General features: G+C 36.7%; 1 protein-coding gene across 1 annotated transcript; it reads right to left on the bottom strand.

Annotated features, from left to right (window-relative positions):
• Positions 1-731: 731 nt before the first annotated feature.
• LOC141289311 (nuclear inhibitor of protein phosphatase 1-like) lies at positions 732-18593 on the bottom strand. The gene is made up of 7 exons (XM_073821434.1): positions 18541-18593; positions 17943-18003; positions 15896-16049; positions 13653-13870; positions 7679-7823; positions 4016-4080; positions 732-740 (listed from the first exon to the last, which is right to left on the bottom strand). Exons 1-7 carry the CDS (start codon positions 18588-18590, stop codon positions 732-734), a joined length of 702 nt encoding a protein of 233 aa, XP_073677535.1. The 5' UTR covers positions 18591-18593.
• Positions 18594-23407: the final 4814 nt, after the last annotated feature.

Raw genomic sequence — 23407 nt, 5'->3', positions numbered from 1 at the left:
ACAAACAGAAAGACAGCTATAACAGACTTAGTCACAGCCTCAGATGAAATCAACTGAAATAAAACACAATAAATCTCTGAAGATCTCAGCAGAGGAGGACTAAACAGCTCCACACACAGCAGCACCAGCTTCATTCATTACTGACCAGATTGACTAAATTATGATTGAGAACAGAGGTTTAGATTCATGTGATCAATGTTTGCTTTAGTTGTGTTCTTGATCCTTCACTTTTTAACAATTACTTCTGATCTTTTGGTTGCTGCAAAACACATTTGTTATAGCAAAATAATCCAGAAGAAAACATGATTAGGAAGTTTTACCTGGTTGATGATAAAGTATTGTAATTTACTGGTCTTATCTAAAGACTAACTGTGGTTATTTAATATTAACATTTATTATGTTATATGAATTTATGTTGATGAGAGTTTTGTATTAACTAGATAATTTGTCTGATTTTAAAAACACTTTGCTCCCTTAGCTTTTAGAAAATATGAGATATAGATGCAAACGTTAATGCATTATAATGCATAGTGACAGAATTTGCAATTAATTTTCTGCTAAATTCTATAGTAAAATGTCATGAAAACTGACACAGACAGAGTCTTGAGTATTCTGAAGTATGAATAGAAATTTTCATGTTAACTATGAAGGATTTTGAGTGTTACATGTGAAGAACTGGTAATAGTGACTGAATTTGCCATTTATTTTCTGCTAAATTCTACAGTAAAATCTCATGAAAGCTGACAAAGATAGAGACACGGTCATTCAGAGAAAAATAATTTATTGAAGTGTTCATGTTAACTCTGAAGGAATTTTAATAACACATGTACAATATGACTTTATTTCTCAAGAAAACTACACTGTTAAGTATATTCAAATTGTATCTTTTTTTAATGAAGCCTACGATATTGATATGTTTTTAAATAGTTTCCCCTTATTTTCGGGCACATTTGATTTTTACCCGCTGAATATAGATGTTCGTCAGCTTTTTGACTGCTTCGAGTCTCTGTACCGTAATACCACAAATAGACGTGCAGCAGAATTCAGGTGGCGGCTGGCTTGACCGCGGTGTAAAACGGGTACAACTTTCAACATACAAAATATACTTATGGAAAATCTACTGAGACTGTCCAGCATTGTCCTGACGGGAATCATCCATCACGCATTGGAGTGACGTCAACTTCTGCGCTTTGATCGATTGGCTAGAGAAGGAGGCTGTCAATCACATCTGGTGAACCAATGGTGATGTTTGAGCCCGCCCTCATTTACATGAAACCAGGAGCGCAACATTTAGAAAACCAAGCGCAGATTGTTGAACCGAGAGCGAGTGAGCAAAGAGCGTAAACGTACGAAAACTAAAAATGTGAGCAGAAAACACGATTTTAAGAGTGAATCAAATAACTGTGAATTCACGTTTCAGATTTGTGCGAGCAAGTGTATAAATATTTATCTTGTGCTTATTATTTTTCAGTTTGTGTCCACGTATTTTATTCTTCTGAATGTCTTTGCATTTAATTTTCATTTGCGTGCGATATATTTTTACATGCGTTTTCAAATCTTTGATTCACGCTTGTTATTTTTCGATCTGTGAGCGCAATACTTTTGAAGGAAATTTGACCCCATAAAAAAACAAACAAACAAACAAAAAAGTCAGAAATAAACCAACAGCTTGAGGCTGTCATTTGATATGCTAATGATATACTATCATTTGATGTCAGTACTCATTTATTCAGGCAGTTATATTAATAATGCATTTAGGCTGTTACCAAACAAATGGAATCAGTGTCAACAACATGGAATGACTTAACCTGCTGTTACAAAAGTATTAATAAAGTTTTGATATTTTAAACATAAAACGTTGAATACTGGTATTCGAAATTATTTTAAAAGTGAAACAATACTTTCAATGTGAAACTAGATAAAGAAGTTTGTCAAGACAAACTTTAAGTTGGCTTGAGAAAACTTCATCTGAAAGTTTGAAAAAGTTTTAAAGTTTCTGAAAGTTTTAAAAGTTGTTTTTCAGTCTGAAAAAGATTGAAGTTTAAAGTAGTTTTAAAGCTTGAATGCTTTGAAGGCAATGAAGTCTGTCAGATAGAATGGATGGATAAATGGATAGATAGCATGTTTTAAGGTAGCTAGCATGATTGACATTACTAGCATGTTGCTAGCATGTTTCTAACTTGATTAGCATGTTACTAACTTAGTTGATTAACAGGTTGCTAGCATGATTAGCATGTTTCTAACATGTTCCTAGCATGATTAACATGTTGTTAGCATGTTTCTAACATGATTACCATGCTACTAAAATGTACTTAGCATCTTGTTAGCATCATTGACATGTTGCTAACATGTTTCTAGCATGATTAGCATGTTGGCAGCATGTTTTGACGTGATCAGCATGTTTCTAGCATGTTACTAGCATGTTGTTAGCATGATTAACATTTTGATAACATGGTTCTAACATGATTAATATGCTAATAATACTAACGTGTTGTTAGCATAATTAGCATTTGGATAGCATGTTTCTAGCATGATTAACAAGTTAACATGTTTGTAGCATGTTTCTAACATGATTAGCATGTTACTAACGTGTAGTCAGCATTACTAGCAAGTTACTAACATGTTGTTAGCCTGTTTCTAGCATGATTATCATGTTGTCAACATGTTTTTAACATTAGCATGTTACTAGCAAGATCAAGCTATTGACATGTTTCTAGCATGATTAACATTTCGTTAACACGGTTCTAGCATGTTTCTAACATGATTAGCATGTTACTAACATGTAGCTAGTATGATTAACATGTTATTAACGTGTAGCTAGCATGATTAGAATGTTGCTAACATGATGTTAGCATTACTAACATGATTAGCAAGTTACTAGCATTTTGCTAACATGTTTTTAGTATGTTTATCATGTTAACATGTTTCTAACATGATGAGCATGTTACTAGCGTGTAGCTAGCATGATTATGTTGCTAACATGATGTCAGCATTACTAACATGATTAACAAGTTACAAGCATGTTGCTAACATGTTTCTAGCCTGATTACCATGTTGTTAGCATGTTTCTAACATGATTAGCATGTTGTCAGCATGTTTTTAACATTAGCATGTATCTAGTATGTTACTAGCAAGTTGCTAGCATGATAAGCATTTTAATAGCATGTTTCTAACATAATCAACAAGTTATTGACATGTTTCTAACATGATAAACAAGTTACTAGCATGTTGCTAGCATGTTTTTAGCATGAGTAGCATGTTGCTAGCATGATTAACAAGTTATTAGCAGGTTACTAGCATGATTAGCATTTTGTTAGCATGTTTCTAGCATGTTTCTAACATGATTAGCATGTTACTAGCGTGTAGCTAGCATGATTATGTTGCTAACATGATGTCAGCATTACTAACATGATTAACAAGTTACAAGCATGTTGCTAACATGTTTCTAGCCTGATTACCATGTTGTTAGCATGTTTCTAACATGATTAGCATGTTGTCAGCATGTTTTTAACATTAGCATGTATCTAGCATGTTACTAGCAAGTTGCTAGCATGATTAAAATTTTAATAGCATGTTTCTAACATAATCAACAAGTTATTAACATGTTTCTAACATGATAAACAAGTTACTAGCATGTTGCTAGCATGTTTTTAGCATGAGTAGCATGTTGCTAGCATGATTAACAAGTTATTAGCAGGTTACTAGCATGATTAGCATTTCGTTAGCATGTTTCTAGCATGTTTCTAACATGATTAGCATGTTACTAACGTAAAGAAATGCAAGACTAAGTACTAAAGACATCAAAGCTCCTTTACATTAGCAGTCAGATATGACGAGGCAGACGACAAGGAAGCCTTTTAAAAGCCATTACTCCCGCATTATACAATTTCCTGTTTGTGAGGCATGCAACAAACAACTTAAATTGTATTGAGAAGATGGCTGTTCTCAGATCCATTAAAATCAATGAGGACACGCTAAAACAACCAAGCAGACAAGAGCTGGCCAATGATCGTACCTTAATAGGAACCACGGCTGTCTGCACCATGTTTCTAAAGCGTCCTACAGACGGGTCCACGTCCTCTGTGAGAAGAGAAAAGATATTCAACTAAGAGTCACAGATGAACAAAGAATAAGAGAAGAAAGTGTGTGAAGATTGAGACATTCTAGAAAAATAGAAAAATGAGTGGAAGACAGTTCATAATTGAATAGGAGTACATTGAGTTTTTTTTTAGAATTGAATAGGAGTACATTGAATACTGAATACACTTTTGGGGTCAGTAAGATCATTTTAATGTTTTTGAAGTCTCTTTTGCTCATGACAGTTGTATTATTTGATTAAAAAAGCAATAAGAACAGTCATATTATTGTGAAATATTATTGCTTTTTAAAATAAATGTTTTCTATGTGAATATATGTCTTTTAAAGAGTATATTTAAAAAAAAAAACAGTAAAAATTGTAGTTTATTCAACTGAAACACAAAATGCATGTGCATTTTTATATGAACTTGACCTTTATGGAATTAAACTTCTATTTTAATTTATTATATGCAGTAACAAACATGCAAAATAAAGCTGCATGATTCTGGATAAATTGAAAATCACGATTTTTTAAAGTCTTTTAAAGAATATATTAAAAAAAACAGTAAAAAATAATTTATTTAACTGAAAAACACAAAATTCATGTGAATTTTGATATGAACTTGACCTTTATGAAATTAAACTTCTATTTTAATTAATTATAAGCAGTAATAAACATGTAAAATAAAGCTGCATGATTCTGGATGAATTGAAAATCACGATTTTTTTAAAGTCTTTCAAAGAATATATAAAAAAAAAACAGTAAAAAATAATTTATTTAACTGAAAAACAAAATGCATGTGAATTTTGATATGAACTTGACCTTTATGAAATTAAACTTCTATTTTAATTAATTATAAGCAGTAATAAACATGTAAAATAAAGCTGCATGATTCTGGATGAATTGAAAATCAGGATTTTTTAGAGTCTTTTAAAGAATATATTCAAAAAACAGTAAAAAATAGTATTTCATTCAACTGAAAAACACAAAATACAGTCAGGTCCATATATATTTGGACACTGACACACTTTTCATAATTTCGGCTCTGTATGCCACTAGAATAGTTTTAAAAATGATACAATCAAGATGAAATTGAAGTGCAGAATTTAAGCTTTAATTCAAGGGGTTGGACAAAAATATAACATAAAATGCTAAGGAATTACAACCATTTTTATACACAGACCCCCCATTTTCAGGGGCTCAAAAGTAATTGGACAAATAAATATAATCATAAATAAAATGTTCATTTTCAATATTTTGTTGAGAATCCTTTGCAGGCAGTGACTGTCTTAAGTCTGAAAATCATGGACATCACCATAGACTGGGTTTCCTCCTTTGTGGTGCTTTGCCAGGCCTTTACTGCAGCTGACTTCAGTTGTTGTTGGTTTGTGGGTCTTTCTGCCTTTAGTTTTGTCTTCAGCAAGTGAAATGCATGTTGAATCAATTTGAAATCAGAAGATTGACTTGGCCATTGCAGAATATTCCACTTTTTTACCTTTAAAAACTCCTGGGTTGCTTTTGCTGTTTTAGGTCATCGTCCATTTGTACTATGAAGAGCCGCCCAAACAACTTTGCTCCATTTAACTGAATCTGGGCAGACAGTATATCCCTATACACTTCAGATTTCTTCCGGCTGCTTCTGTCTTCTGTCACATCATCACTAAACACCGGTAACCCAGTGCCACTGGAAGCCATGCATGCTCATGCCATTACACTGCTCCACCATGTTCACAGATGATGATGTTGTAGGCTTTGGATCATGAGCTGTTCCAAGCCTTCTCCATACTTTTTTCCCCCCGTCATTCTGGTACACGTTGATTTTAATTTCAGCAGTCCAAAAAATGCTTTTCCAGAAGTGGTCTGGCTTTTTTAAATGTTTTTTGACAAAGTCTAATCTGGCCTTGTTTGCACCTTGTGGTAAACCCTCTCTATTTTGCTCTGGTGAAGTCTTCTCTTGATTGTAGACTTGACAGTGACACACCTACCTCCTGGAGAGTATTCTTCACTTGGTTGGATGTTGTAAAATGTTTTATTACCATGGAGAGGATCATCCAATCATCCACCATACTGTCGTCTTTTGTGAACATCCAGGCCTTTTTATGTTGCTGAGCTCACCAGTGTGTTCTTTTTCTTCTCAGAATTCACCAAACTGTTGATTTGGCCACTCCTAATGTTCCTGCTATCTCTCTGATGCATTTATTTTGTTTTTGAAGTCTAACAATTGTCTGTTTTACTTGCATGCAGAGCTCCTTTGACTGCATGATGGGTTCAGAGCAACAGCTTCCAAATGCAAATGGCACACTTAGAATCAACTCCAAATCTTTTACCTGGGTAATTGATGTAGAAAAAATGAAGGAATAGCCCACAACTGTCCATGAAACAGCTTTTGAGTCAACTGTCCAATTACTTATGGTCCCTTGAAAAAGGGGGGAGGTACATATTAAAGAGCTGTAATTCCTTAACCTTTCTACCAATTTGATGAGACTGCCCTAAAAATTAAAGTTCAGAGTGTGCACTTTAAGCCCATATTCATTGTATAACTGTAACTTCAATATGTTTTGGTCAACAGCTAAAATAATAAAAATTATGTCAGTGTCCAAATATATATGGACCTGACTGTACATGTGCATTTTGATATGATCTTGTACTTTATGAAATTAAACTTCTATTTTAATTAATTATAAGCAGTAATAAACGTAAAATAAAGCTGCGTGATTCTGGATAAATTGAAAATCACAATTATTTAAAGTCTTTTAAAAAATATATATTATAAAACAGTAAAAAATAGTATTTTATTCAACTGAAAAACACAAAATGCATGTGAATTTTGATATGAACTTGTACTTTATGAAATTAAACTTCTATTATAAATAATTAAATGCAGTAATAAACGTAAAATAAAGCTGCATGATTCTGAATAAATTGAAAATCACAATTTTTAAAAGTCTTTTAAAAATATATTCAAAAAACAGTAAAAAATAGTATTTTATTCAACTGAAAAACATAAAATGCATGTGCATTTTGATATGAACTTGTACTTTATGAAATTAAACTATTTTAATTAATTATATGCAGTAATAAACTTGTAAAATAAAGCTGTATGCTTCTGGATAAATTAAAAATCACGATTTTTTAAAGTCTTTTAAAAAAATATATTAAAATACAGTAAAAAAATAGTATTTTATTCAACTGAAAAACAGAAAATGCATGTGCATTTTAATATGAACGTACTTTATGGAACTAAAGTTCTATTTTAATTAATTATATGCAGTAATAAACATGTAAAATGAAGCTGCATGATTCTGGATAAATTGAAAACCCCAATTTTTTAAAGTCTTTTAAAAAATATATATAAAAAAATGGAGTCAGTGTCTCAATTAATAAGGACTTTCACTATTGCAATCTCCTGAATGAATGATTCAATGATAAATACTTTTCTAAACTTGCAGTTGTCGCCACCTCCTGGAATAGAAATATTAAGTAACACTATAAATGTCTTTACTGTTACTTTTGATCAATTTAAAGCATCCATTCTGAATAAAAGTATTTATTTATTTAAAAAGCATCTTACTGAGCCCAAATCTTTGAACAGCAGAGTACCTGGGTTTATGATCTCTTCATCTTCACTGAAGGACACTCGTGAGCTTCTCCTCTTCCTCTTGGGTCTCTGGATTTCCAGGTTTCCCTCCTCAATGGTGAGTGTAGAAATGCGTTTGTTATGAGCTGTGTTGAACTCTGTCAGGTTCTGGAGAAAAAAGGCATCAGAACAGCAATGAATCACATGAAAATCTTCAGCGATTTTAATTAAGCACCTTTATATTTAACATACAATTAACAAGTATCTGATTAAAATGACATGGTCTTTAACTTTCATTTTTATGCAAGTATCTTTAAGACCTTTATAGACAGATGTCTTGGAAAATGTGACCCTGGACCACAAAATAAGTCTAAGTAGATGTAAGTTGTAAGTAGCACAGGTATATTTGTAGCAATAGCCTAAAATACATTGTATGGGTCAAAATTATCAAGAATTGTTTTTTTTATGCCATAAACCATTAGGATATTAAGCAAAGACCATGTTCAATGTAGATATTTTGTACATGTCCTACTATATCAAAACTTAACTTTTGATTAGTAATATGCATATCTAAGATATCCAACTAAACAACTTTAAAGGTCTTTTTTTTTTTATTCCCGATTTTCAAATAGTTGTATCTATCAAATCAAATATTGTCCTATACTAACAACCCATACATCAATTGAAAGCTTATATTTTCAGCTTTATTACGGGCCAAGCACTTCTTTTTTTTCCGTTTCTTCTTCCACTCTTGAGTCTATGGCAGCCCATAGAACCGCTTGCGGGAAGGTTGTGTAATTTGGTACAATGACAGAGGACAGTGTCAAGATTAACCACTTCAAATTTGGAGTTTCTAACTCAAACTCTCTAGCGCCACCACTTGTCCAAAATTTCACTCATGTTTATGCAAATAAATTTTGAACCGTATGGCACAGAAGGCAAATTTTTTTTCTCTAAATCCTTGGGTCTGTTACGGGTGTGTGTAGGACGAGACGAGACGATAGACGGTATTCAAACAAACAACTATATTTAATATCAATCTTCAAGAGGAACAAGGCAGGAACAGGCAGGAACAGAGATCTTCACACACTTCAGACAACATTAAGGACCGACAATACACTGAACTCAAAGACAGACTTTTAAAGACCAACTAATCATTAAACACAGGTGACGGGAATAATCAAAGACAGGTGCAGGGAATGACAATAACGAGGGTAAAACCAAATGACACAGCTCAACAGGGGGAAACAAAATGGAAGAAACCAAGTGGAAAACAGATATGAACGTAACATTACGCCACCCTCTGCATAGGCGCGTCCTCGCGCCGTAGACAGAAAACAAAACAGACGAGAGGGGCGACAAAACAGGATAACAGAGTCAATAAAGGAGGAGGCTTGGGTTGAGGACGCAACCCCGGGAGGGGGACCAAAGCAAAAGTCAACCTAGTCCAGGGGGGCGACGACGGAGGGAGGAGCCAGGGAAGAAACAGGAGGGACCTGAAGCAGGAGAGCAGGACCCAGATCGCAGCCAGGATGACGGCCCACGGTGGAGCCGATGGAGGGAGGAGTCATGGTGGAGGAAGGACCGCCGACTCCAGGGGGCCGACCGACAGAGGCGGAGCAGTTGGCAAAGGAACCCGAGGCGGAGATGGAGAGCTGAGGGACTAGGGCGACACCGCGGATCCGGAGGGCCAAGGCGGAACCGGAGGCTCTGGCGGCCGAGGCGGAGATCCGGAGGTCCGCGGCGGAGCCGGAGCGACAGAGGACAAAGGCGACGCTGACGGGAAGGAGGAGCCTGACAGAGCCGGAGGGACAGAGGGATGAGGCGAAGCCAGAGGAGTGGAGTCCCGAGGCGGCGGATGGTCGACGACTGACCAAGGCGGAGCCGGAAGGACGATGGAGCCCGGTGGAGCTGGTGGGCCGACGGGCGACGGTGGAGCTGAGGGCGTAGAGAGCCGTGGTGGAGCCGCAGGGTCGGAGGTCCGAGGTGGAGATCTGGGTTGCGAGGCTGGAGGCGGAGCTGAGGGATCCTCCAGCCCTGCCACCGATGTAGCATGGCAGCCCTGCGGCGAGCCCACTGCATAGATGGTGGGCTGAGGGTGAGCAAGGGGACTGGCTGATGACTTCAGGGACTCTGGACGGCTGGACGGAACCAGCGGGGATTCAGGACGGCTGGGCGGAACCAGCGGGGACTCAGGACGGCTGGGCGGAACCAGCGGGGAACAGGCAGATCCAGACAGAAGAGGGCGGGTGGGGGGGAAGTTCATGCAAGCCAGTGGTTCAGAGAAAAAGTCTATTAAATCAGGCGTGTTATACTCCACAACTTCGGAAAAGAAGTCAATTAAGTCCCCAGAGATGTCTTCCAGCTCACCCCCAGCGGTGTTGCAGTGGGCAGGGCTCTCCACTTCCCTCACCTGCTCCACGTCGCAATCCACCGTCGCAGATGTAGAATCCGGCTCACGCACCTGATCAGTCGGAGAGGGCTCTGGCTCTGTCGCTCACGGCTCTAGTCCCTCATCCGCGGTGTGCTCGGGTTCGTGCTCTGCGTGTCGGGGTCAAGAGTGGGGCTGACGTCCTCCTCGATGAAGCCGACAGTCCAGGAAGATCTACAGGACGCCAGCACCCACTCGATGTATTCGGCGATGCTCTCTCGAGGACCCTCCCCGGAAAGCTGCGCTTTGGTGGTGGTGTTAAGTCCCTTACGGTAGAACGTGCACAGGCAGCTGTCCGGGTAATGTGTCAGCGGTGCGAGGAACACAAAGTCTCTTGTGTGGTCCTCGAGAGAGCGATTCCCCTGCTCCAAGAGGATAATGAGGACGTTGGGGTCATCCATGAGGGGAGAAAAAAATAAAATAAAACACTGATACAAAAAAAAAAAAAGACAGAAAAGAAACCAGGGCAAGTTTCGGTCGGTCCTTCTGTTACGGGTGTGTGCAGGACGAGACGAGACGATAGACGGTATTCAAACAAACAACTATATTTAATATCAATCTTCAAGAGGAACAAGGCAGGAACAGGCAGGAACAGAGATCTTCACACACTTCAGGCAACATTAAGGACCGACAATACACTGAACTCAAAGACAGACTTTTAAAGACCAACTAATCATTAAACACAGGTGACGGGAATAATCAAAGACAGGTGCAGGGAATGACAATAACGAGGGTAAAACCAAATGACACAGCTCTACAGGGGGAAACAAAATGAAAGAAACCAAGTGGAAAACAGATATGAACGTAACAGGGTCATGCCGAGTCAAATTAAGTCCAAAATTAATCTTAAGGTTTAGGTTTTTTTTTTCTATTTTTAATAGTTTGCAAAAATTACTTTTTCAAACTTGTCCTAGACAGTTTATCTGATTTTCGCCAAAATTGGCTCAGATCATCTTCAGACCATGCTGGCAAAAAGTTATGGAATTCAAGTTGATTAGTCAAACCGTTCATGGCATGCAAACACATTGTACAAGAAGCACGCAAAAATTGAATGTGAGGCTATATCTCCGCAGCGGTTTGGCGTATTGAGACCAAATTTTGTGTGTGTGAAAACAAGCATGACCTGAGGCTACCTGCAGTGTTTCGGCACAGTGCAACCTAGTGGTCAGGAGATATGAAAAATGGGTATTTTTGCATATAACTACAGAATGATTTGGCCAAAAATCTCAAAACTTTAAAAAGACTTGTTAGATTCGGACCAGCATGCCGAGTCAAACCATAGCCAATTTTCCCATGTCAGACATTTTGGCCGTCGGCCATCTTGAATTTTGTCATAAAATGCTATATTTTACGAACACATTTACATAACGTTACGAAACTCGGTATGTGTCTTCAGCACCATGCTCTGACAGTGCTCAAAAAGTTTGTGTGACCACCTTGTGGTCAAAAGTTATAAAGAAATTTTGAAAAATGCGAAAAACTTCTAATGAAAATGGCTTATTGTAATGAAAGTCTCAAAATATTATTTGGGTCATGCCGAGAACATTGATACCAATTATGCTAAAAATTGCCCGAACTTCCTGTCCACCATTTTGATTAATGTTGAAAACTTACTTTTTTGAACTTCTTCTAGACCGTTTGTCTGATTTTCACCAAATTTGACTCGGATCATCTTCAGACCATGCTGACAAAAAGTTATGGATTTTATGTCAAATTGCAAAAACGCTTTCGTTTAAAGCATCAATAAATTTGCTGGAAAGGTGCCAAAGTGCATCTGGGGCTCTATCTTTGCAAAGCTTTGGGATATTTGCACCAAATTTTGAATGTGGCATTGTCACCTCACATGAATTACATCACATAAATTAGTAACAGCACCACCTATTGGTCAAGAGTAATAAATCATTCATTAACCATTATGACATTTCCAAAAATGCTAATTGCTAACTGTTGATTGCATTAGCCTATTGTAATAAAAGTGGTCTCAAGACATTCCTTGGGTCATGCCGACAACATAGATACCAATTATGCCATAGTTGGCCAAACTTCCTGTCCGCCATATTGATTTACGCTGAAAACCTACTTTTTCGTACTCTTCCTAGACCGTTGGTCCGATTTTCTCCAAAATTGAATCAGATCATCTTCAGACTGTGCTGACAAAATTTCATGGATTTCGTGTCAATAAGACAAAACCGTTTTTGTATAGCGATGCAACAAATTCGAGGCATGATGCCAAACTACGTCTGAGGATGTATCTCTGCAAAGCTTTGACATATTGTCCCCAAACTTTGTATGTGCAATAGTCTCCTTACACTGACCACACCACATCGATTTGATAACAGTGCCACCTATTGGTCAAAAGGTAAATCCCATTAATTCATATTACCATTGATTGTATTTATGATATTTCAGCCATTTTGACTAAAACCATCCTAAAATGGCTTTAATTACTCATTGTTGCAGTTGGTCTGCCACTCCATGCCATTCTTAGATTCCTAATTTGCCTCTGATTGTGCTTGGCCCCATAATTGCTGCTTGCAGCTATATTTTCATTCTTATAGAGTTTCATTCATTCATATATCTCAATAAAAAAAATAAAAAAAACTGAGCCTTATGACTGGTTTTGTGGTCCAGGGTCACAAATACTCATTACTTTGAATTAACAAAGGGTAAAAATAAAAATATATAACAACAGAAGGTTTCAACATACTTTGACAGATTATTTCATAATACTTTTCTAGTCATTTGTGATCAAGATAAGCATTACACTCATCATCAGCATATCTGGCAGAATAAATAGCACAACTTGGCTATTTAAAAATTGAATTATGATGAAAATCACAATCTCAAAAGTTCTTGAAACCCTGAAAGTGAAATTTAAGTTTAATTCAAGTCTTAACCTCAATAAACAGGATCATTTAGAACTGCAAAATACCCAGAAATCAACGTACACACCCAAAGATGGCCTACCGATATGTTTTTAATGCTATGAGCTTTGATATAATTTGTTTGATATTACATAAAAAGAAATAAAAGGGACACGTACAGCTGCATGATACTGGGAACTACAACACTGTAATATGTGACCCTGGACCACAAAACCAGTCTTAAGTTGCTGGGGTATATTTGTAGCAATAGCCAAAAATACATTGCATGGGTCAAAATTTTTGATTTTTCTTTTATGCCAAAAATCATTAGGAAATTAAGTAAAGATCATGTTCCATGATGATTCTTTGTAAAATGCCTACTGTAAATATATCAAAATGTAATGTTTGATTAGTAATATGCATTGTTAAGAAACTAATTTGGACAACTTTAAAGGTGATTTTCTCAGTATTTTGATTTTTTTTGCACCCTCAGATTCCTGATTTTCAAATAGATGTATCTCGACCAAATATTGTCCTATCCTAACAAACCATACATCAATAGAAAGCTTATTTATTGAGTACTACTCATATGATGTATACATCTCAGTTTTGTAAAATTTAACCTTATGACTGGTTTTGTGGTCCAGGGTCACATATTTTGTTATTCTGCGATATAAAATTTTTATTCACTCACACACACACCTCGAGCTCGGTCTCTTCCTCTGGCAATCCCAGCAGCCCCTTCAATTCCTCGTCCTCCACTCCTTTACTGTCTCCTGTGCTGGAGCTGCTCTGTGTCTGTGGTTTCTCTCTCAGTGTGTAAACGCGTGTGGATGCCCCGAACGACATGGTCGAGTCGATCGGCACCTGCTGAGGTTTCTGGGGCTCGAGGCGAATTCTGCCCAGGAATGTGCCATGGGCTGAACATGGACAAATCAAGATGAGACCAAAATAATTAGGGCTGCATTGAATGTTCGGCAACCAAATTTATTCGGAATAAGCAAAAAGGCAGAAAAAATTGTACCAAACAATGACGTGACACGATCAAATAGAGGTGCAACTAAAGCTGCAAACATGGGCAGAGAAAAATGCAAAAATCATCACAAGCGCCGACAGCGAGAGACTGTTTAGTATCGCATCGCATGTCTTCCATGAGAAGAAAAAGGGGTGATTGTTGCTGGTTACTGTATGATGACTGAAATCACCAAATGGCCTTAAACCATTTAATTAATTAATAAAGAAACTACAGCCAGGGTTCAAAGTCCAAAGCATGAGGAAAATCTGCGTAATGAAAATCATTCATAAATCTGCTGCTGTCAGCAAAAAGTAGTACTGAGGTCTTCTTGCGGGTTTCCGCCAAAATAAAAGTCAACATTCATAAATGTTAGTATTGCAATTTTACTGTTGTTCTGTAAAATAAAATAAAAAAAGGAAGACAAAAAAATATTGTCAAAATCGAAATTTCCTGGCTTTTTTCATGATAACTGAGGTCTAGGGGCTATGTCACCACCCCGAGCACCAACCACCGTCCCACCCTCCTTTTGTCAAGCCCAGACAATATCGTGTCCATAACATTGCTAAGCAACAACAACACAAAAACAAGTCGAGAAAACCCTGTTCAGTCGATAGATGTCGAAACTACATCATTGCACAGGCTTCAGAACAACGTGAATATAAGAGACCAGTGGCACGTCAACTTCAGCCTCTTTCACACAGCGATTCCGGTAAATACACGGATAATGTGTCCCATGATTTGTTCCGGAGTTGTTTGATTTGGTTCATTCACAGTTGTTTTCCGGAATCTGTGCGTGCTTTACACACAACCCATAAAGACATGTGACGTTTGGATGTGAGATGTAATGCGACGCGTACGTTTCACTAAACTAAACTAACCTGAACAAACTGTGCTTCAGCGCTGATAGTGAGGAGCTGGCTCTGCCCGATCGCCGCTTCATTCCACTTTGCACGTATTTTTTCGTTGTGAAGAGTCGCATGATAACGTGCATCATCACTATAACACTGCCTTTATGGTTCTGGCTTTTGTTCACACAGCGCTCGTTCCCGTAATTTTCCAGAATCAGCGTGCATTGTGAAAGGGGCTTTACTAAAGCAACAGTTATGTAGCTTACTGCATTCGGTGTTTGAAAAAGAAAAAACATTAATGATCATTCTGAAATATCCTGTTGAGTATCAGCTCTCTCTATGGCTCTGGGCTCCGCTAAAGCATACATGACCGTAGTTACTTGTGGTTGGCCTGGCTGTGCGTAACTCAGAAAACAACTGGCCAATCAGAAGAGAGGCTCATGAATATTAATTAGATGGGCCAAAATCGACCTGTTTTTGACAGAGCTCCTAAAAAAGAGCTGTAAAAATATATTGAGATGGATTTTGGCACTTATACCGCAAATATATATTCTTAAGGACATCAACAACTAAAATAAACCTCCAGAAATGTGTACAATATGGGACCTTTAATATATAACATTCTCATTTCATAAGCAAGGCTGCATTTATTTGTAGATTAAAAACGCATGCCTGATTCAAGAAGGAGGTCTTAAAAATGGCCAAAGAATATTATTTTACTAATTTATTAATTTTAAGTGAAATTGTGCTTTGTTGGTAGGCTATAATGTCTACTAGAATGTTAAAAATGCTCAGTGTTAAGTAAATGTTTTTTAAATTGTTGTTTTGTAAATGATTTTTTTTTTTTTGAAAAGCAAGACAAAACTGTAAAAAGCAAATATTGGCTATTTAATTCATGCAATGAAGAAGAAAAATAAAGGCAAAATACACGGGGGGAAAACACAAAAAAAACTTGTTCCGTGTGTAATTTTGTTCGGTTTTGGCTTCGGCCAAGAATTTTAATTTTGGTTGAATCACTAAAATTCTTCTCAGCATTTGTTGGATATGATTTGTTGAACTGATGTCTGTGGAGCTGCACTCACTGCTGTTGAGGTCGATGAGAAACACTCTCTTGAGGTGTCTGTGGTAGACCAGCGCCGCATGCACACGTGAACACGACTGGTGGTCTATCGTAAAGTCACAGTGGTCGGGGTTTCTCCCAAACAGATAGAACTTCTTCTCATCGATGATCAGCTTCTGCAGGTCACAAGACGGGTGTATAACATGGGTTATTAATTGTGACGTATAAAATATTAACCTTTTTACTGGTATAATAGGGTCCACGCTTATTAATCATCAAGCAAGTGTTCAAATTTAAAAGTACAACCAATGTTCACCCAAAAATTTTATCATGTCATCATTTATTCACCCTCAAGTCTTTACAAATTCAACTGACTTTATTCTGTGGAAAAATAAATAAATAAATAAATAAAATAATATATATTATTTTTTAACGAATGTTGGTAACCAACAGTTTTGGTGCCCATTGAATGGAAATGGACAAAAAAATGATTTGCATTGAAAATATATTTTTCAAAATATATTATCTTTTATATTGTTTTTAAATGACATGAGTGAATAAATGATAGCAGATTTATCATTTTGGGTACACTATCCATTTAAGTAAACATTTAACTTAATTTTATTTTTTCATTTTATTTACTTTTTTGTTTTATTTATATATTTTTATTATTATTATTTTTTTAACAGATGCTTAGAAAATTATTTGCATTGTAAAGATATTTTTCAAAATATATTCTCTTTTTTATTGTTTATAAATTACATTGTTCTTCTACTTATTCATTTTATTTATTTAGCATAATCATGTCATCATTTATTCACCCTCAAATCTTTATGAACCCAACTGACTTTATTTAGTGGGGAAAAAAATAAATAAATACAATAAAAAAAAGATTTTTTTTTTATTTGTTTTATTCATTTTATTTACTTTTTTATTTATTTGTTTTTATTATTATTATTATTATTTAAACAGATCCTGGTAACCAACCGTTTTGGTGCCCATTAATTTACACTGTATGGAAATGGACAAAAAAAATATTTTTATTGTGAAGATATTTTTCAAAATATCTTTCACAGAAAAATGTCAGTTTTATTGTTTTTAAATGACATGAGTGAATAAATGATAGCAAACTTTTTCATTTTGGGTACACTATCTCTATCCCTTTAAGTAAACATTTAACTTGTTTTCCCAACAAAATAAATTAATTAATAAAAAGAAATTAACATGACTTTGTTCTTCTACTTATTTAGTATAATTATTTCATCATTAATTCACTCTCAGGTCTTTACAAAGCCAACTGACTTTATTTTGTGGAAAAAATAAATTAATTAAATAAATTAAATAATAATAATAATAATAATAAATATATTGTATTTTAATTCATTTTATTTATTTTTTAATTTTTTTAACAGATGGGAAATGGACAAAAAAACATTTGCATTGTAAAGGTATTTTTCAAAATATCTTTCACAGAACAAAATCAGTTTTATTGTTTTTAAATGATATGACATAAACAATAAATTAACATTGACTTTGTTCTTATACTTATTTATTTTACAGATTTTTTTTAATTATGAAGACAAATAAATACACTATATATATATATATATATATATATATATATATATATATATTTTTTTTTTTTTTTTTTTTTTTTATTATTATCCTTTTTTTAACAGATGCTGGTAACCAACAGTTTTAGTGCCCATTGATTTACACTGATGTTTGATTTAAGCATTTAACTTGTTTTCCCAATATTTTAAACAATAATTTAACGTGACTTTTTCTTCCTCTTTATTTAATTAATTAATTTATTATTTTAATTATGAAGATTGCATGAACAAAAAGGAATTTTTAGCTGATGGAATATTGCAGAGCTGATTCTAACTATTTTAACTTTTTAAAGATGTCATTAGAATTTAAATAAAAAAAACAGCTTATTTATTAATACATTATTTCTTTCTATAACACTTACTGTCTCATAATATATATTTATATATAGGAGAAACAAGTCCACCAGGTCAAATGTTCATGGCTCATAATAATATTTTCTATTAACACAGTCTTACCTCAATTAATTTGTCTCCTTTAACCACATCCAGATGGAGGCCAGGCGGAGGTTTTCCTGCCCTGAGATTAAATTAAACTAACAATTAATCTTACACAATTCATTCATAAACTTATTAATTCATTCTCCAGTCTTCCAAAATGTTCATATTTACAGTTTAATTTCTATATACTTTATGCACAAATGCACACGTGCAGTTATTTGTAAGACTGACTAGGGCTGTACAATATATAGATCATAATAAATGAGAATATTGAACTGGAACAATATCAAAACAGTGTATATTTGATGAGAATAATCAACTTTATTCAACAGTGAACAGGAATCTGCATTGCATCGCTAGAACACATTATATTTTTTTTTTATAAACTACAAATCAGACATACAAGATAATAATAATAAAGTCAAAGCACAGTTATTAATGCAATCTTGCAGGGTGCTTTAATATACTGCTATGTATTGAGTTGCCAGCGCCTCATGCAGGACTGAGTTGCACTGTTTTCATTCATGCATTCATAATTCACTCATTCGCTCCACACACATGCATGCAGGACTTTTATTTTAATTGCATTAATGATGTACTTAATTTCTCATCTCACCATGACGGGCAGTCGAAGACAGCTGTGTTTGTGCTTGCATTCGCCGCCATTTTGCACAGTCGCGGGGAATACTGGGTAATTGACGGACGTCGCTAAGGATTCTGGGATTTGTAGTTCGTTCGTTTGACACCTAACGTAATTTAATTTTATGCATGTAGTGACGGTATTATGGTATCATCTGGAGGAAAAATGGAACATGTTTTAGTAAAGAGACTTTTGACTCCCTAAACAATCCTTAAAACAGTCATTTCAGTCTTGAGATAATACAGGTCAACATACATCTGGATCTGTAGTCAGTCTATTCGGCTTTGTAGAAGAGACTTTCCATTCCAGTGACGCTGACATGGCATCACTTTGATCTTCCAAACTCTTCACCGAATGCATTTTTTTTTTCAATCCCCTGTTGTTGTTTTTTAAAGTAGCTATCCTTCAATGTAAACAGTCTGCAAAGCTGCAGTGGTGTATAAGGTACCTGAAAGCCATGCTTCAGTAAAAGTACAGATATCTTACCAGAAAATGACTTTGGTAGAAGTTGAAGTCACCGTTTAGAATATTACTTGAGTAAAAGTCTTAAAGTACGTAATATTTATTGTACTTAAGGTGAGACACTGTCAAGTTTGAGATTTTGGGCTTTTTGGTGTTTTATAAAGTGTTTTTTCAGACTAGTGGAAAAAAAAATAACCAAAAGACACTGTTAAGTGTTACTTTAGCTCTTTATCTATTTGTGTCAATAGATTTCAATTATAATCCATATTTTAAAGGCAGTTTTCTCAAAATGAGTTTTTCTTCTACACTGAGCCATAAATCTCCACTTCAGTAGCACTTACACACACCAAACTTGACATTTTTATTCCTGTCTATATCCTGAAGGTTTTACAGAGGGATTTGTTAATATATAATTTGCTTGGTTTTATCCAACATTTTATTCCCCCCCAAAAAATATAGTTTTTTTGTCTGTTCTAAGTTTTTTTTTTTTTTCTGAATTATGGAGTGACAAAATGAGATACCCAAAATCCCCTCTGTAAAAACATTTGACTCTAATATGTCAAAAAAAAAATTAAGAATATTGAAACTGACTTCATCCAGTGTTTAGATTTTTGTACTAGAAATGTATGCAAATTAACGCATATTTAATTATATAATGCCTCGTTTGCATATTTAAACCTAATATTTTAGAAAACTTGTAATACAAAACATTTTTGCAATTATCAATGTAATCAATTAACTGGGTAAGTAAGGTGATAACTATTAGTTGTTGTTTTTTTTTTCTATTCACCTGCAGTGTCTCGCTTTAAGTACAAAAAGTATTTTTTAAATCTTAAACATACTTAAGTATTGAAAGTAAAAGTACAAGTAAATTCAAAAATGGAAAAGAAGCAAAAAAAAAAATAATAATAATAATTATATATATATATATATATATAAAATGTTCATACACAAACAAGATTGTCTTCAGTTTTAACTCTTTCTTCAATTTTGTATTTTTGGGTAAGAATAAGAAGCACTTCATCTGGTACTTAGTGTCTTTCATTTTCGAGATAAGAAAACATTTCTGGACTCTGCATCTGAAATAGCATTTAGATGTATTTACACAGTTTAATGTATCTCAGAGGAGACATGGATGCATTTAAACTGCAGTTACAGATGCATAAATAGGCCTAATGTTTTGTTTTTAACATAAAACGTTGAATACTGATATCAAATCAAAATACTGATATTTTGAAATCAAAGCCGCCAGTAGGTGGCATCATGTGACTGTTAATGAGTGAGTCATTGAGATTCAACAGATTCATTCAAACAGCTGATTTATTCAGAAACAAAGCATTTGACTGTTAATGAGTGAATCACTAAATCATTTTTATCAACCGATTAGTTCAAAAAGCTGATTCATTCAATAGCCTAAGAAAACACTGTCGGTGTCCATTGAACAAAGCTGTGATTTTTGTTTGGAACTATTTTTGTTGGCAAAATTGAGCAAAAACAAATATGTCTAAAATGTATAAGTCACTTGTTGCTTTACTGCTTACATAAAATGATTATTAGGTGTTATGCTGATATCTGCAGAAAAACTGTACACTTTGTGTGATACAGATTAAATTATATAAATATAGAAAGCATACAGAAGCATTTTTGACGTCTACAATTTATAATGCCTGAAATTTTGAGTTTTAATAGACTAATAAACAGGTACAAGTTCGTTGTAAATTGATTATTAAATTGTTTAACTAGGGTTTATACATGATTAGCGTGACAGAGTTCAAGATAAATCCTTTAATCTTACTACTGAAACTGACCGTTTCAAATAACTATTAAACAGCAAGTGAACTATGCAAAAGTAGCCATTTTTCCGGTGGACTTAGTGTCCGAATTTACTCACTCGTTTTCAATCACTCCTTCAAGTGAACTGTATGAGTGGACTAATGCAGGGAATAGTGAATAAGTTATAGGGGGCGATTTCTACGGAGCCCCTAAAAGGTCATGGTGGTGGAAAAAATGTAGGGATGGGTGGAAAAAAAATCGGGGTGGTGGAATTTATTTTGGGGGTGGGTAGAAAAAAAATCGGGGTGGTGGGAAAAATATATTTTACATTTTTTTTGCGTTCCCTCGCAAAACGTACTCGGTTACTAACGTAACCTCGGTTCTCTCTAGAGAGGGAACGAGTACTGCGTAAGAAGTATCTTACGCTAGGGGAAAATCCTTTTCTGCGAGATATTGAAGCCAAAAAATTATCCTTAATTTTGAAATAATGTAAAGCGCGTTGCAGCAGCATACAGACATAGGCGAAACAGCTTGCGCGCCTATTGGCTGCTCTGCGGCAACTGCAGCAGCCTATTAGAGCGAGGCTTGACGCGACGCCAGATCCAATGGGGGCATTTCGCGCCCTTTGCGTCGCTTCGCGCCCTTTTCGTAGCTTCCCGCCTAAAAGGGCGTGGTCTAGACCTATAAATATCGCTCATAGGCAGCTATTATCTGGTTTTTCATCATCAAAGCAACCAGAGCGTGCGCATGCACGGCAAGATACGCAGTACTCGTTCCCTCTCTAGAGAGAACCGAGGTTACGTTAGTAACCGAGTACGTTCTCTTACAAGAGGGAACGAGTACTGCGTAAGAAGTATCTTACGCTAGGGGACCCAGTGTAAAACGCCGTGCATCGTGAGATCTGACACCAAAGACCCAAGGGCGAAAGCCCGGGGTTCATACAGTTCATAATCACCTATGGAACTCACAGGGAGTCCGGGGAAGAGGGAGGGGCAATGCCGCACTCTTCCACATAGTGCAGCGTCACTCAGACGCTAAGTAAACGTACATACAGGGCGGGGTTATGGCCTGAGCTGATGTAAAAATAAGGGTCTTCACACAGTTTGCTCAGACACATCTTGTGCTATCACTTTCACTGTCGACCCTAGAGCTGTGCTCAGTAGACGCAGCATTCCGAGCTGATAACATCAGGTCAGACAACACTGAACATCTAGACTGACAGCAATCTGGCCTGTAAGGCGGGAACCTCCAGGTTGTAAAACCTTATAAATGTAGACGGAGAGGCCCAGCCCGCCGCCGTACAAATATCTTGCAAGGCAATCCCACTCGACCACGCCCACGATGAGGCCACGCCCCTCGTGGAATGTGCTCTGACACCTAGCGGGCACTGCATGCCCTTGGAAGCATATGCCAACGCAATAGCATCAACTATCCATCTGGATAAGCTCTGTTTCGACGCGGCCAGTCCCTTGGGACGCCCGTAAAACGAAACAAAAAGCTGCTCTGTCTGTCTAAAAGCAGACGAGCGAGACACGTAAGCTCGTAATGCCCTGACTGGGCATAGGAGGCTCGCGTCCGTTTCCTCATCATTGACCGGTAGGGCTGACAGCGCGATGACCTGTGCCCTAAACGGTGTGTTGAGTGATTTTGGAACGTAACCATGTTTGTGTTTGAGTATGACTTTAGAGTCATTAGGTCCAAATTCCATGCACGTCGCGCTCACAGAGAGTGCGTGCAAATCCCCTATGCGCTTCACTGAAGCGAGAGCCAGCAGAAACACGGTCTTAAGAGACAGGTATTTCAAATCAATAGTCTGCAGAGGCTCGAATGGTCCACCTTTCATGGCCTCTAGTACCACAGAAAGGTCCCATACGGGGACTGTGGGAGGTCTGGGGGGATTTAGTCTTCTAGCTCCCCTCAGGAAGCGAATAACTAAATCGTTCCTTCCTATTGACTGACCTAGCGTTGTGCTCGAGAACGCTGTTATGGCCGCCACATAGACTTTGAGCGTGGACGGGGTTCTGCCCTTGTCCAGCAGCTCTTGTAGAAAGGAAAGCACCTCCATCACACCACAGTTAGTGGGTGACGAGCCGCGAGCTGCGCACCAGCCCGAAAACACTGACCATTTTGAGGAATAGAGCCGTCTCGTAGACGGGGCTCTAGCCTGCGTGATCGTGTTTAATACTCCTTTAGGGAGTTCATCATATATTCGCTGGTGGCCCAGACATGAAGGGACCACAGCTCTGGGTGAGGATGCCAAATCGAGCCGCTGGCCTGAGAGAGAAGGACTCTCCTCACTGGTATCGGCCACGGGACAGTGCTCGTCAGCTGCATCAGCGCTGGGAACCAGGGCTGGTTTTCCCAAAACGGCGTTATCAGCAGTATTGAACATCCTTTTTCGCTGACCCTCTCTATCACCTGAGGTAGGAGAGAGACGGGGGGAAAAGCATAGAGATGACGGCGGGGCCATTCGTGGGCCAGCGCGTCTCTGCTTTTTGAGCAAAATTCCAGACAGTGAGCGTTGTTCGGAGACGCAAACAGGTCTACTTCCGCTCTGCCGAATTTCTTCCACAGTAGTTGTACTGTCTGTGGGTGTAGAGACCATTCG

Source organism: Garra rufa, chromosome 17 (assembly GCF_049309525.1).
Source record: "Garra rufa chromosome 17, GarRuf1.0, whole genome shotgun sequence".
Classification (NCBI taxonomy): Eukaryota; Metazoa; Chordata; class Actinopteri; order Cypriniformes; family Cyprinidae; genus Garra; species Garra rufa.
Note: the sequence above shows the minus strand (reverse complement) of the source record. Positions and strands in the feature narration are given on the sequence as shown.

Coding starts and splice junctions, on each gene's coding strand:
- LOC141289311 (XM_073821434.1), bottom strand. CDS start 18,590: ATGGCGGCGAATGCAAGCACAAACACAGCTGTCTTCGACTGCCCGTCA. Junction 18,004..18,540: donor GTCTTCGACTGCCCGTCATG/GTGAGATGAGAA, acceptor ATTTAATCTCAG/GGCAGGAAAACCTCCGCCTG. Junction 16,050..17,942: donor AAGGAGACAAATTAATTGAG/GTAAGACTGTGT, acceptor TGTGACCTGCAG/AAGCTGATCATCGATGAGAA.